Genomic DNA, 14,702 nt, shown 5'->3' with positions numbered 1-14,702 from the left:
AAAACAATGAATTTGTAGAGAGTGAGTTGGAGAACTGGGCTTAAATGAGTTGGATGACAAATAAAGTGAGTTCCAATGACAAGAACAAAAAGACAGATTGATTCAACTGAAGAAAATCATCATCAGCACAGTCCGAGAAGATCAGTTCTTTTATATTTCTCTTAGGTTTGATTACAATTTTGTTTCTTGATTGCTATGGTGTTTTTCTCTTGATTTCGATCCCCCTCTCTCACTGTCGCCTTCTCCTTTTATACTCTCTTCCTCTTTCATCCTTACCCTCCACATGCAGGCCAGATGGTTGGTGCCTAATACTTGTCCCATTAGCACCTTCCTGAAGTCTTTAGGTAGTAGCTGTAAGGCTGAAAACCATTGTTCAAGTATTACTTCCACATTAATGTGGCCAGAGAGTTAGTTGTAGAGCATTTAATGCGGTGGTAGCAACTTTTTCCTTAGATATTTTAGGACTCCCCTCTATCCTTTATTTCTGCAATGCTTATCCGTGCCAACAGAACTTCCCAGGACATTCCCTCGGATGGTAGACCACCTCTATTGACCTCGGCTTTGGTTTGCCGAGGAGGCATTCATCCTCATCCCAACCTCCTAGGCCATTATGATCAAAACTAACTTCTTCATTTACTAGCACGGGCTCTTTTGACAATGTTTACCCCTCCTCAGACAACCCCTTATCTCGGCTTGGGCCTCAGGCCCTATATAAACATTGACAATAAGTTCCTGGGCCCAATACCTCTACATAAGTGTATTCTGATTGCTAAACAGTCCAAAAGCTGAGGTCCTATTGTGGGTTTCAGTTAGCTCAACTGGTAAAGTCTCTGATGATTGAATAAGAAATTTGAGGTTCAATTTCCGTTTACACAAAAAATGGATTAGTATCTTAGTCTAATGATAAAAAGCTATTATCAGGAGTCGATGTCATAAGTTGTGAAACTCTCCAAAAAAAAAAAAAAAGCTGAGGTCGTATCATATTTTATGTAATTAGCAAGCATTGTAAAATTGAAATCTATCGGCTGAACCAGTGTTTTAATCTGATATCTTCATATGCATGGTAATTCACTAAGACGTTCTTCTAAGAGCCATAAACAATTTTATTTGGCTCAATAAAACTGAATACGAGGCATTTGCTTAGTTTGCTTCCTAATTTAAATGCAAGTTTGACAAGTTCCATTTTTTTTTTTTTTTTTTGATGAGAAATGCGTCACTTTATTGAAACCAAATCAGCAAATTACATTCCTGTCATGCGCACAAGCATGTTCAATCAGGCTAGGACATTCCTCTAGCCATGCAATATAATCCTCAACGTATTTGGCGTGTTGAGCTAGTAAGTGAGCAGGGACATTTCCCTGTCGTTTAGTGTGAGTAACTTTCCATTGTCTAAAATATGACATTTGGTTCATCACCCCGGCAAGCACATTCACCACTGAGGAAGGCGGTGAACCCAGTCCTTGTAGAGCATTGCAAACTAACAGAGAGTCACTCTCAAACTCTGCCTCTCTAATTCCAACATCTTTGGCGAACTCAACTCCAGCTTCCAAAGCTTTAGCTTTTGCTTCTATCGCTCCGAACGGACACTTCCATTTCTTGCTTAAAGCATCGATCACCTCACCGACGCTGTCCCTGATTATTACTCCGGCCCCTACCTGGTTCCTCTTTGAGAAGACTGCACCGTCCAAGTTTACTTTATAGTATCCTTGGCTTGGTGGTTGCCAAGGAATCGGAAGTTCCGGTTTGGCCTGATGCTCTGTTTTACCATCATTTGCAGCTCGGAACTCTTTTACCAGGTGCATGGCAGTCCGCAACACTATTCTGCCTGCCCATCCCTTACCTCCCATTCGAAGATCATTCCGGTTCTTCCATATACCCCAACAGATCGTGATGAACTGCTCCAACTGTCCAGGCCGCAAGTGTTCATTCCTCTGTAAATTCGCGACTACGTCCAAAAAACACCAGTGCGATGAAATAGTAAATGGTAAAGCGAATTTACTATTCTTCCAAACCTCTTTAGCGTGTTCACAAGTCCATAGTAAGTGGCATATCGTTTCTTCCTCCTGTCCACAGAGGTCACACGTGCTATCTTGAATAATTTTTCGTTGAGCTAAGCTGGATTTTGTGGCAAGGATTCCACGGCCTGTCTTCCAAGCAAAGTGTTTTATTTTCTGTGGGGTCTTCATCTGCCATATGGTCTTCCAAATCTTCCTCCTAACTGAATCGTCTGAGCAATCTGCATTAGTATCGTGAAGTTTCTCTTCCAACTCCAGTGCGTAAGTGCTTTTAACTGTAAATTTCCCACTTCTATTTTTAGCCCAAATTAATCTGTCCTGTGTGCAACTTGAGCTCAAAGGGATTTTTAGAATGGCTTCTCTGTCTTCGGGAATGAACCAGCTCTCTAGCTTGTCTTTATTCCACTCCTTTGTTGCTCTGTTTATGAGCTCCGAAACCAGAGCATTTGTTGACTGTGGTTTTTCTACTGTAATCAACTTGTAAGTTGAAGGTCTAGGAACCCATTTATCATGCCACACTCGTATCTTCTTTCCGTCCCCTACCTGCCACCGCATGCCTCTCTGGATTATGTTTTGCGCCGCCATTAAACTTCTCCATGCATAGGACGGGTTTCAACCTATTTTTGCCTCTGCAAAGCTGCAATGTGGGAAGTATTTGGCCTTGTACACTTGGCTAAATAGGGAATTGGAGTTTGTTTGAAGCCTCCATCCCTGTTTGGCCAAGAGCGCCAAATTGAAACTTCTTAGCTCCCGAAATCCCAAACCTCCTGTGTCTTTAGGCTTGCACATCAAATCCCAGATCAGCCATGCTATTTTCTTCTCATTCCCAATCTGTCCCCACCAGAATTGTCTAATCACCCTAGTCAGTTCATCACATAGATTCTTAGGCAGCAGGAAACAACTCATTGTATATGAGGGGACGGCTTGAGCTACGGACTTAATCAGAACTTCCTTCCTAGCAGGCGTCAAAATCTTTTCCTTCCAACCCGAGACCTTATTAGCCACTCTCTGTTTAAGTTGGGCAAAAGTATTATTCTTGGATCTTCCCACAAGTGATGGCAGACTTAGGTATGCTTCATGAGGTTTAATAACCTGAGCTCCAAACATCATTTTCACCCTTTCTTTGGTTCCGTTGTCTGAGTTTGGGCTGAAAAATAAGGAGGTTTTGTGACAATTAAGCTGTTGACCAGAGGAGACTTCGTAGACTTTAAGGATCCGTAGAATTTCCATGGCTTCACTCACTGTTGCTCGTCCAAACACCAAGCTATCATCGGCAAAAAATAAATGGGATATTCTAGGACCATGCACAGAAGCAGCCACCCCTTTAATGGTTTTCCTGTATGCCGCCTGATGTAACAATGCTGAAAGACCCTCAGCGCATATCAGGAAAAGATACGAAGACAATGGATCGCCTTGTCTCAATCCTCGTGATGGCTTATTCAAGTCATATGGTTACCCATTAATTCGAACTGCATATTTCACCGAAGATACACATCTCATCACCGTGCTAATCCAATTCATATGAAATCCAAGCTTCATCATAATCTGCTTCAGACATTCCCACTCAACCCGATCGTACGCCTTGCTCATGTCCAGTTTTATAGCCATTTCGCCACATTTTCCTTTTCTCTTCTTGCTGATATGAGTCATCATTTCGTGAGCCACCAAGACGTTGTCAGTGATAAGGTGTTCCACCACAAAGGCACTTTGGTTCTCCCCTATGCTTTCCTGCAGCACCGGTTTGATCCTGTTTGCCACAACTTTTGAAGCTAATTTGTAAGCAACATTACATAAAGAGATTGGCCTATAATCCGTTACTTTTTCCGGATTTTTCGTTTTGGGAATAAGCACAATATGAGTATCATGAAATTTAGGAGGGGATACACCATGGTTAAGAAAATCAAGTGCAGTATGGATGACAATAGATTTAACAGTAGGCCAAAATTGATGATAAAATAAAGGTGGCATACCGTCTAGGCCAAGAGCTGTTAGCGGGTGCATTTGTTTTAGAGCTTTCTCCACCTCCATTGCTTGAAATTCCCGCGTAAGAATAGAGTTCATTCTAGCAGTGACTTTGGGATGGATTGCATCAAGCATTTCTTGCTCCACCTTCGGCTTTGAAGTGGTAAAGAGCTCCTCAAAATAATGCACAAAAGTCTGCCCAATTTGGTCTACATCCTCCAGCCAATTGTGATTTGCATCCATAATCTTGCTAATAGTATTCCTCTGGTACCTGTTTGTGGCCTTAGTATGGAAGAAGGTGGTATTTCTATCTCCTGCCTTTAACCAATTGTTCCTGCTTCTTTGATGCCACATTTCCTCTTCAATTCCCAGCCACCTATTAAGCTCCAATTTTGTTGCATGGATTTCCTCCAGGTCCATCCCATTACCCTTCATTGCTTCAAGTATTTGGAGCTTTTTTTGTATTGTAGCCACTTGCTTTCCTACATGACCAAAGGTATGAACATTCCAGGACTTCAAAGATTGTTGGCATTCCTCCAAACAAGCTTCTAAAGGCCATAGTGAGCAGCTGGACCGCCCCCTTTCCCATGCCTCCTCTACCACTTTTTTGCATCCTTCATCTTCCAGCCACATAGATTCAAACCGGAACAACTTTGTTTGCCGCCTTTGCTGTCTCAGTGGACTAGTTTCTTTAAGCACCAAAATACTGTGATCAGAGACCGAGTTTGACAAATGGTGGAGCTTTACTCTTGGAAAAACTCCTATCCAATCCGTGGATACCAATGCTCTGTCAAGTCTTTCTCTCACCCATCCTCTGCTACCAAGTCTTCTACTCCAGGTATAATCTGATCCCACATACCCCATGTCTCTCAATCTGCATCTGTTGATTGTCTCACGAAATTTCCTCATCTGACCTTCCGGCCTAACCCCACCACCAACTTTCTCCTTAGCATGCATTATTTCATTAAAGTCCCCCATGCATACCCATGGCAAACTACTACAACGACTAAGATCTTCCAGCAGCAACCATGAATCCCCTCTTTTACTGGTTTCCGGGTGGCCGTAAAATCCGGTGAACCTCCATTTTTTCCTGCCCTGTTCTTCGGATACGATTGCATCAATATGTCCAGGTGAGTATGACATTATATCAACCTGTAATGAGTTTCTCCATAAGAGAGCTAGACCTCCAGCCCTTCGTATGCTTGATACTACCAGACCTTGCTGCCTTTCTATTTTCCGTTTAATACCGTCCATCTCCGTAACGTCAAACTTAGTCTCCATTAGAAAGACTAAGGTGGGATCTTTCTCCAACATCACCTTTTGGAGAGCATTAATTGTTAGGGGGTTCCCAAGCCCCCTACAGTTCCAACTGATGGCACTCATTGTGCCCGGGGGGGCTGCACCGCAGCCTTCGCCGATCCCAAGTGCTATGCTAAAAGTTGGCCAAGCTCCTTAACCTCCCCTTCCCTTTTGATGCGTTTCCCATTATCTTCCTTATCTTCCAGCTCAGTCAATGGTACCCTTGTTCTTCTTTTGAGTCCTATATCAACCATGTCAAACTCCATGGTCGTTGTTTCTGTGGTTTTTTCTCCCTGGAGTTGTATTGCCTCACTACCCGACTTATTCTCCTGCCCAGACACTCCTCTGTTTTCTTTATTCTTCTTTTGGCTACCAACTCTAATATTTTTTACTCCCTGGGCCGTGTATTGTTTGGGAGAGGCCAGCCCTAACTTAAAGTTTGCCCCAGCATGAAAAAGCCCACATTCTCCTTATTTTCCCGCCTGGGCTTGTGTAAAGTGTCCTGCGGCCCATACATAAATGGTTGGGCTTGGTTAATGACATTCGGCCCACTTGCTTGCTCTCTTTCTTCCAAGTTCAGCATGGTCACGTGCATGGCCTGCATTTTGGTCTCCTTCCCTAAGAGAGATTCCTGGTTTTGTACGGAATTTACAACAAAAACATTTCCGTTAATAGCGTCATCAATTTCCTTGAGCTGCTGTTCAAGATTCAAGACACGCGGAATATCCAGTGTTAGGATACACCCGTGAGCTGGATTTGTTGCTGATTTTTCCACGTCAGCCCTGGAGGCCGTCAGCTTCTCCGTTAACAACTTCTCATGCTCCGTCACCGTCTTCGGCTGTGAAACCATTACTCCAGCCAATTCCTGTTCCTGGACCTCCTTTCCGGCGTCACTGGGCCTGTTTTCTCCTTGTTTTCCTGCTATAACGAGCTGAGGCTTCTGGGTTTTTTCTTGCAACGCGCGTTGCCATGGACCGAATTGCTTCTCGTCTGGCTTTAGAGTATCACTGCTTTGTATCCACTGCAAGCAGTCCCTTTCATCATGGTCAATCTTCCCACACAGATAGCAAAATATAGGAAGCCTCTCGTATCTAAAGTCCACCCATTTTAAACCATATTCCCCTAAACGCACCTTCTGACCCCAACATAATGGCATAGAAACATCCAGAATAACCCTTATGCGTAGACAGTTCCCCAAGCAAAAACCTTCCCCGTTGGCATCCACCTTCACCACCTCCCCTAAGGTTGCTTCGATACTCATTCCAACTTCTTTAGTCTGACACATTGTGGGCAACCCGTGTATTTGAATCCAAAATGGTGACCTATTAAACTTTATATCCTTAACCACCTCACCACGCACCATCTTATGAAGGATCAACAAATATTTATCGAAAGACCACGGGTTGAGCAATAAAACCCTATCCATATCATCCTTCGATTGAAAAAGAAACATTACCTTATTTTCCCCCAGATCGCTGACCTCGAAATTGTGTTCCGCTCTCCAAACTGATCTCAAAACTCTGGCCACCGACTCCAAATTGATTTTTCACTTAGTACAAAATTTACCAAGAAGGACAAAACCCTCCTCTGGCATTGGAGCATGGATTGCTACTTCAACATCTTCTTTCAACGATAGCTTCAACTTTGCACACCTATCTGTAATCTCCTCCATGTTTCTCTTTTGAAAACGTTTCTACCATTTGCACGGAGAGAAAGATTTCCTGACGGCAGCCCTATTGCTATTCTAGCCCCTTTTTTCACCTCTAGGGTTTCCAGAGAAAACCTGACAAGTTCCATTTTAGTCTTAAAAAGTTTGTAAACATACCAAATAAGTTCTTCTATAACCTTGCTCTCCGTAGCCTTGGCAAAATAATTCTTGTTTATGTGGTAAAATTCGACGCAGTCACTTGATGATTAACACTTCGTTGTAACAACAAGATTACGGAATGGCTCATTTGGTATGTTTATAAGTTTTTTTTTTTTGAGCAATAAGAAATTTTTTAAAATTTAGGAATCAAAAAAAAAAAAATATAAAGCATGATAAAATTTTAGGGATTAATTCTATATTTTCATTTTTAAATTTTTTTTTTTTTGGTAATAAGGAATGTATAACAGATGTAGAAACTACATAACCCAAGGGCCAGTATCAGTGCATAATTTATTACATCTTTTTTTTTTTTTTTTTTTTTTGAGAATCATAATTTATTACATCTGAGACCAGTGAGGTCATATAATAAAGGCGAGGACTGGAGTTGTCTAACATCTTTTTTTTATTACCACAATATTTCTAGTAGAAAAAAGAAATTAATGTGCTTCAAAAAATATGAATGAAAATTTGGACCAAAAGGTGCGTGTGTTTGGCATTCATTCCATTCTCTCATGGTACCGAATGACGTTCACGTTCACTTACAGCTGTAGAAAAACATAGACCATTTGGAACTAATAAAAATAAAAGCATAAAACATTAAAAAAAAAATTTTAAGAAAAAAAGAAAGAAAGAAATGTTTATTGGCTTATATTATAGATGATAATGAATAATAAATAATAGTTTTTTTAAATGTTTTTAATAAGAAACTTATAATTTTATTAAGAAGAAAATAATTCAATACATCATGAACAATAGCTAACTCAATTAGCGATAAATTTTCTTCTACCCATATTACAAAATTATTATTATTGACTATCAAAAAATAAAAAATCTATAGTTATATTTTTTTTGGACTTATTTTTATTTGACTTATTTTATAAGTTTAAACCAATAAAAATAAGTTATTCTAAAGGAAAACTAAAATAATAAAGAAATAAAACATAAAATTAAAAATGAAAATTTAAAAAGGGATTTTTATTTTTATTAATTTTATTTATTTATTTATTTATTTTTTTTGAGAATCAAATTTAAAAAGAGATGCTTGATTAGAGTAGACGATAATGAATTCAATTTTTGGGGTGATGTACGTGAATTTTTAATAGTTGATTAACATTCCAACAATCCTCGTTTCGCCGATTATTACTTGCCACCAGAGTCCGAAACGTTTACAAAAAACCCATAAAGAAACGCGCGGCCTCAAACTCAAACTCAAAGATCTTCTTCTTCGTCTTCTCGTGTCAAATGCGAAAAGGCCCAAAGACCCATTTTCAGATTCCATGTGACAAAAACAAAACTGTCCCTCATTTCTCACGTGATCCCATTTCTCTGAGCTCCCTCAACCAAATTCTCCACCTGGGTTCCCTTTAAGGTACGCTAATTCTATGTCTATCTTTTGTTTTTTTTGCAATTGGTTCTGTTTGGATCCGTTTGTTAAATCTGAAATTTGTTGCTTTTGTGTCATTCTGATTGACTTAGATTTGATGGGTCATTGTGATAAAGCTTGAATTTTGCTTGTATTGATGTTTATGTGGGAATTTAGTTTAAGTTCTTGAATTGTGTTAGATCTGGTAATTGGGACCTTTTTTGATTTGTCTTTGTAGTCAGTGGCTCTATTGCATTAATGCCCCAATTGGGTTTTTGTTGTTTACTTTGATTGAGTTATAGAGTAAATGATTTAGTTCTAGCAAATATGTAGTAATTGAATTATGCAATGTGAGCTTGAAAGCCAAATTGGGTTTGAAGTTTGTGTCTTGGATGAACATTTTTTTATTGAAAAAAAAAGTATTCAATGGCTTTGGCTTAGAGCAATAATTTATTAGAAGGGTCTCTTTGTTTAGTTCTGAGTGGTAGATAGACTTCCTTGTATTCTGACAAACAAGAAGAATATCAATATATTTTGATAGTAAGAGGAGAGGACTGTGGAAGCTACCACAAAAAATTGTTAAATTAATACAGTATTGTTCTTTTTGTACCTTTAGAGCTTAATCACCTGGCTTCACTAGTTTAGTGTTGAGGAATTTTTATTTTGTTTGTTTTCCTCTCATTGGTTATGTAGGTGCGTGAATAGAGAAAAGTTCTATGCTGCTAAGTAAATTAAATGTTTTCTTGTTATCTTCATGTTTCATGGACTTGTAACTTCTTTAGTATATAACTTGAAATTCAATACATTTTTTTTAAGATCTATTTGTCATTCAACAGTAAGATCTTACATAAATTTATATTTGAATTAGTTGGCTCGACTACCTGTGTTAATTAAGTGAATGGAATGATTTGGCCAGGTTTTGGGATCTTGTGTTTATTATTTCTGGATGCATGGTTCAGACATAAATTGAATTGTATCAAGAAACTGGAATAAATATGGGGCACCTAAATCCACAGTTTGGAACCAATTCATCTAATGGTCTAAGGGAGGAATCTCCCATTAAGCCTTCCAGAGGTGCTTTGGCATGTATGATTAATTTCGAAATAGGTGCTGTTTTGGCTGTGATGCGAAGAAATGTACGGTGGGGAGTTCGTTATGTGGCAGATGATGATCAGCTAGAGCACTCACTCATCCATTCCTTGAAAGAATTACGGAAGCAAATTTTTTCTTGGCAACATCAGTGGCAATATATTGACCCAGCTGTGTACTTGCGGCCATTTTTGGATGTCATACGATCTGATGAAACCGGTGCACCAATCACTGGAGTTGCATTGTCATCTGTTTACAAGATATTGAGCCTTGACATACTTGATCTTGATACCGTGAATGTAGGAGATGCTATGCATTTGATAGTTGATGCTGTTACAAGCTGCCGGTTTGAGGTAACTGATCCTGGCTCTGAAGAAGTGGTGCTAATGAAGATACTTCAGGTTCTTCTAGCTTGCATGAAGAGTAAAGCATCAGTTAGGCTGAACAACCAGCATGTGTGCAATATTGTAAATACGTGCTTTCGTGTAGTTCATCAGGCTAGCTCTAAAGGTGAATTGTTGCAGCGGATAGCACGCCATACTATGCATGAATTAGTTAGGTGTATTTTTTCTCACCTGCCTGATATCGACACCACGGAACATGCATTGACTAATGGAAGCAGGTCATATGTCCGTGAAGAGGTAATGATTCTTGATGCGTTCTTTCTCTTTGATGCAATATTCCCTCTAGATTAAAATACATGATTCTTCCAGCACTCTAGTAAGTGGGGGTGTGGTTCAATGTAATTTGGTTAAAAGTCTTTAGGAGAATCTAGTACTCAGTGTTTGTGACCACTTAGTGGTTAGGAGTTCTGAATGGTTTGTAGTTGAACCCTTGAATGAAAAACTGTCTGATTTTTTTATTAGAGTGGTGCTGTAAAGAGAACTTTGCATCCTTAAGTTCTTGGATATTTGGACCAGCACATCTATTTTTCCCATGTCAATTCCTAAAGCTCATCTTTCTTGTACAGGTGGGATTAGCAGATGGGGATCATACATCTGAAAGTAAGCAGCTAGAAAATGGCAATGTTGGCATTGAATCTGATGGTCAATCATCCACATATGCTTCAAAGGATCACATGGGTACTTCGGATGGTGGGATGAATGATAGTGGGATGAGTGAGAAAATAACTGAGGTTAGTAATGGAGTGGAGGCTTCTAAAAATGATGAAAGCCTTCTGATGGAACCCTTTGGGGTTCCATGCATGGTCGAGATATTTCATTTCTTGTGTTCTTTGTTGAATGTCAGTGAGCACATTGAGTTTGGCCCCAGATCGAATCCTATAGCATATGATGAAGATGTTCCCTTATTTGCACTGGGGTTAATTAACTCAGCTATTGAATTGGCTGGGCCCTCAATCAGTAAACACCCCCAGTTATTGGCTATTGTTCAAGATGGATTGTTTCTTAATCTTATGCAGTTTGGTTTGTCCATGAGTCCACTGATTCTCTCAACAGTATGCAGCATTGTTCTTAATCTGTATCATCATTTACGAACTGAGCTCAAAGTACAGCTTGAAGCTTTCTTGTCATGTGTGCTTTTAAGGCTTTCCCAAAGTAAACATGGTTTGTCATACCAACAGCAGGAGGTTGCTATGGAGGCTCTAGTTGACTTCTGCAGACAGCAGACATTTATGGCAGAGATGTTTGCAAATTTTGATTGTGATGTAACCAGTAGTAATGTGTTTGAAGAGCTTGTTAACCTGTTATCAAAAAGCGCATTTCCTGTGAATGGACCTTTATCTGCAATGCACATTGTTGCCCTGGATGGCTTAATTTCCATGGTTCAGGGCATGGCTGAGAGCGTAGGGAACGAACCATTTACTTCAGAGCCTGCGGTAGATGATGAGGGATATACACCGTTTTGGAGAATGGAATGTGAGAGCTATAGTGACCCTAATTGTTGGGTTCCATTTGTCCGTAAGATGAAGTACATCAAGAAAAGGTTGATGGTTGGAGCAGATCACTTTAATAGGGATCCTAAGAAAGGTCTAGAATTTCTTCAAGGAATGAATTTGTTGCCTGAGAAACTTGACCCTCAGAGTGTGGCACACGTTTTCAGATACACAACTGGGTTAGATAAGAATCTTATTGGGGATTATCTGGGAAATCATGATGAATTCTGCATACAAGTGCTTCATGAATTTGCCAGGACTTTTGATTTCCAAGACATGAATTTAGATATTGCATTGCGTCTTTTCGTGGGAACTTTCAGATTGCCTGGAGAATCACAAAAAATACAGAGGGTGCTTGAGGCATTTGCAGAAAGATATTATGAGCAGTCACCGCATATATTGATCAACAAAGATGCCGCTCTCTTGTTGTCATATTCACTTATATTGCTCAACACAGATCAACACAATTCTCAGGTAAAGAAAAAGATGACTGAAGAAGACTTTATCCGTAACAATAGGAAAATCAATGGTGGGAAAGATCTTCCTCGTGAGGTCCTATCTGAGCTGTATCACTCAATCTGTGAGAATGAAATCCAGATGGTCCCGGACCAAAGTACTGGGTCTCCAATGATGACATCAAGCTGTTGGATTAATGTGATTCACAAATCCCAAAAATCCTCCCCATTTATCATCTGTGATTCAAGAGACCTCCTCAACCATGATATGTTTGCTATCCTGTCAGGTCCAACAATCGCTGCTATGTCGGTGGTTTTTGATCAGGCAGAACAGGAGGATGTTTTACAAACATGTGTTGATGGGTTCTTGGCTGTTGCCAAAATTGCAGCAAGCTATCACCTTGATGATGTATTGGATGATTTGGTCGTGTCTCTCTGTAAATTCACAACCCTCTTGACTCCCTTATCCGTTGAAGAAGCTTTTTTTGCTCTTGGAGATGACATTAAAGCCAGGATGGCAACCACAACAGTGTTCACCATAGCAAATAGGTATGGTGATTATATCCGTTCTAGCTGGAAGAACATACTGGAATGTGTCTTAAGCTTGCACAAGCTTGGCCTTCTACCTGCTCGGTTGGCTAGTGATGCGGTTGATGATATAGAGCCCCCATCTGACTCAGACCGGGGGAAACCTGCTACTACATCCTTGGCAACACCAAATATGCCATCTATCACTACTCGTAAATCATCTGGCCTTATGGGCCGGTTCAGCCAGCTCTTATCATTTGATGTGGAGGAGCCAAGGTCACAACCAACAGAGGAAGAACTTGCTGCTCAGCAACGCACTCGTGAGACTATACAGACTTTCCACATTGATAGCATTTTTACGGAGAGTAAGTTTCTCCAAGCTGAGTCTTTATTGCAGCTTGTGAAGGCCCTTATCTTGGCTGCAGGCCAACTCCGAAAGGGAACTAGCTACTTTGAGGATGAAAACACTGCAGTCTTCTGCCTGGAGTTGCTGATTGCCATTACACTGAATAACCGAGACAGGATACTGCTTATCTGGCAAGGTGTTTACGAGCACATATCTGATATTGTTCAGTCGACTATTATGCCTTGCACTCTGGTGGAAAAGGCTGTCTTTGGGCTCCTGAAGATATGCCAGCGACTGCTTCCGTACAAGGAAAACCTGACTGATGAACTTCTCAGGTCTCTTCACCTGGTTTTAAAACTTGATGCCCGGGTTGCTGATGCTTATTGTGAACACATAACGCAAGAAGTTTTGCGCCTTGTAAAGGCAAATTCAGCTCATATCCGATCCAATGCAGGTTGGCGCACAATTATTTCCTTGCTGTCTATTACAGCTCGGCATCCAGAAGCATCTGATGTTGGGTTTGAGGCTCTAGCATTTATCATGTCTGATGGGACACACCTGTTGCCATCCAATTATGTTCTTTGTGTGGATGCGGCAAGGCAGTTTGCTGAGTCTCGGGTTGGGGAGGTTGATCGTTCTGTATCTGCCCTAGATTTGATGGCAGGTTCTGTTGTTTGTCTTGTCAGCTGGTCTTGTGAGATGAATTCTGTTGGTGAGGAGGCTGCTAAGAAAGTGAATCAAGATATTGGCGAGATGTGGCTGAGGCTGGTGCAAGGATTAAGGAAAGTATGTTTAGATCAGAGAGAAGAAGTGAGGAACCATTCTATTTTAATGCTACAGAGGTCTTTGGCAGGAGTGGATGGGATTCACCTTTCAAATGCCTTGTGGTTGCAGTGTTTCGATCAGGTGATCTTCACATTGCTTGATGATTTACTAGAAATTACGGTGGGGAACTCTCCAAAGGACTACCGGAATATGGAGGGAACGCTTGTTCTAGCCATGAAACTCATGTCAAAAGTGTTCTTACAGTTACTATTGGATCTCTGGCAGCTACCCTCCTTCTGCAAACTATGGCTAGGAGTTCTTAATCGTATGGAGAGATACATGAACGCAAAATTCAGGGGAAGGCGTAGTGAGAAGATTCATGAATTGATTCCTGAGCTTCTCAAGAACACCTTATTTGTGATGAAGACGACAGGATTACTTGTGCCTAGTGATGCCATAGGTGGGGATAGTTTTTGGCAGTTGACATGGTTGCATGTGAAGAATATAACCCCTTCTTTGCAATCAGAAGTGTTCCCTCCTCAGGAATTGGAGCAGCTGCAGGCCAAGCAATTAAAGGAAGCAGGAATTCCTGCTCCTGATGGGGCTGTGCTTGTTCAGTCCAGTGAGACCACGGTTTAAGGATAATTTTCATAAAGGGGGTTGTTGATTGTGATGTGTCTTGGGAAATTTGAATGGCCTAAAATGTTCCTTACTGGTTTGCCAAAGTTGTACCAGCTGCGAAAGGCAGTTTTCTGCGGTTGGATGTTGATAGTTATAGAATTGAGAGTTTAGAGTTCATCAATTTAAAGACATTCTTGGAGGAAATGCTTAACCGAATAAGGGAAGCAAACTTGGGAACCTTCCTACTTTGACACTTTGCTCCACTCCAGGGGACTCATTTAGAGTGTTAGGGGAGTGCCATTCCCTGCTATAATACCAGGGGCTCTAAGAAGATCCCTCGCTTAAATTTTGTATTTGGCTTTATTAGTTTCTGTACCAAGATTATCACATTGCACCATGTCCTCTGTATACCTAGTGTCATTATACTATGATAATACAATGGATTAGTTCAGCTGTGATTTTTTCAAAGCATCACTCAATTTTTATGGGGTCTGATAT

General features: G+C 40.5%; 2 protein-coding genes across 2 annotated transcripts; one reads left to right on the top strand and one right to left on the bottom strand.

The window, feature by feature from the left end:
• Positions 1-2,627: 2,627 nt before the first annotated feature.
• LOC126703914 (uncharacterized mitochondrial protein AtMg00310-like) lies at positions 2,628-3,245 on the bottom strand. The gene has a single exon (XM_050402968.1). The coding sequence runs from the start codon at positions 3,243-3,245 to the stop codon at positions 2,628-2,630; it is 618 nt and encodes a 205-aa protein (XP_050258925.1).
• A 4,982-nt stretch (positions 3,246-8,227) lies between these two features.
• Positions 8,228-14,675, top strand: LOC126715205 (ARF guanine-nucleotide exchange factor GNOM-like). Its single transcript, XM_050415705.1, has 3 exons — positions 8,228-8,512; positions 9,423-10,236; positions 10,566-14,675. The coding sequence occupies exons 2-3, from the start codon at positions 9,502-9,504 to the stop codon at positions 14,220-14,222; spliced, it is 4,392 nt and encodes a 1,463-aa protein (XP_050271662.1). The 5' UTR covers positions 8,228-8,512; positions 9,423-9,501; the 3' UTR covers positions 14,223-14,675.
• Positions 14,676-14,702: the final 27 nt, after the last annotated feature.

This window comes from Quercus robur, chromosome 2, assembly GCF_932294415.1.
Source record: "Quercus robur chromosome 2, dhQueRobu3.1, whole genome shotgun sequence".
Classification (NCBI taxonomy): Eukaryota; Viridiplantae; Streptophyta; class Magnoliopsida; order Fagales; family Fagaceae; genus Quercus; species Quercus robur.
Note: the sequence above shows the minus strand (reverse complement) of the source record. Positions and strands in the feature narration are given on the sequence as shown.

Bases quoted from the DNA above. Each gene is read 5' to 3' on its own strand.
- LOC126703914 (XM_050402968.1), bottom strand. From the start codon at position 3,245: ATGGAAATTCTACGGATCCTTAAAGTCTACGAAGTCTCCTCTGGTCAA.
- LOC126715205 (XM_050415705.1), top strand. From the start codon at position 9,502: ATGGGGCACCTAAATCCACAGTTTGGAACCAATTCATCTAATGGTCTA. The intron at 10,237-10,565 runs GTAATGATTCTT...TTTCTTGTACAG, and splicing joins GGTCATATGTCCGTGAAGAG to GTGGGATTAGCAGATGGGGA.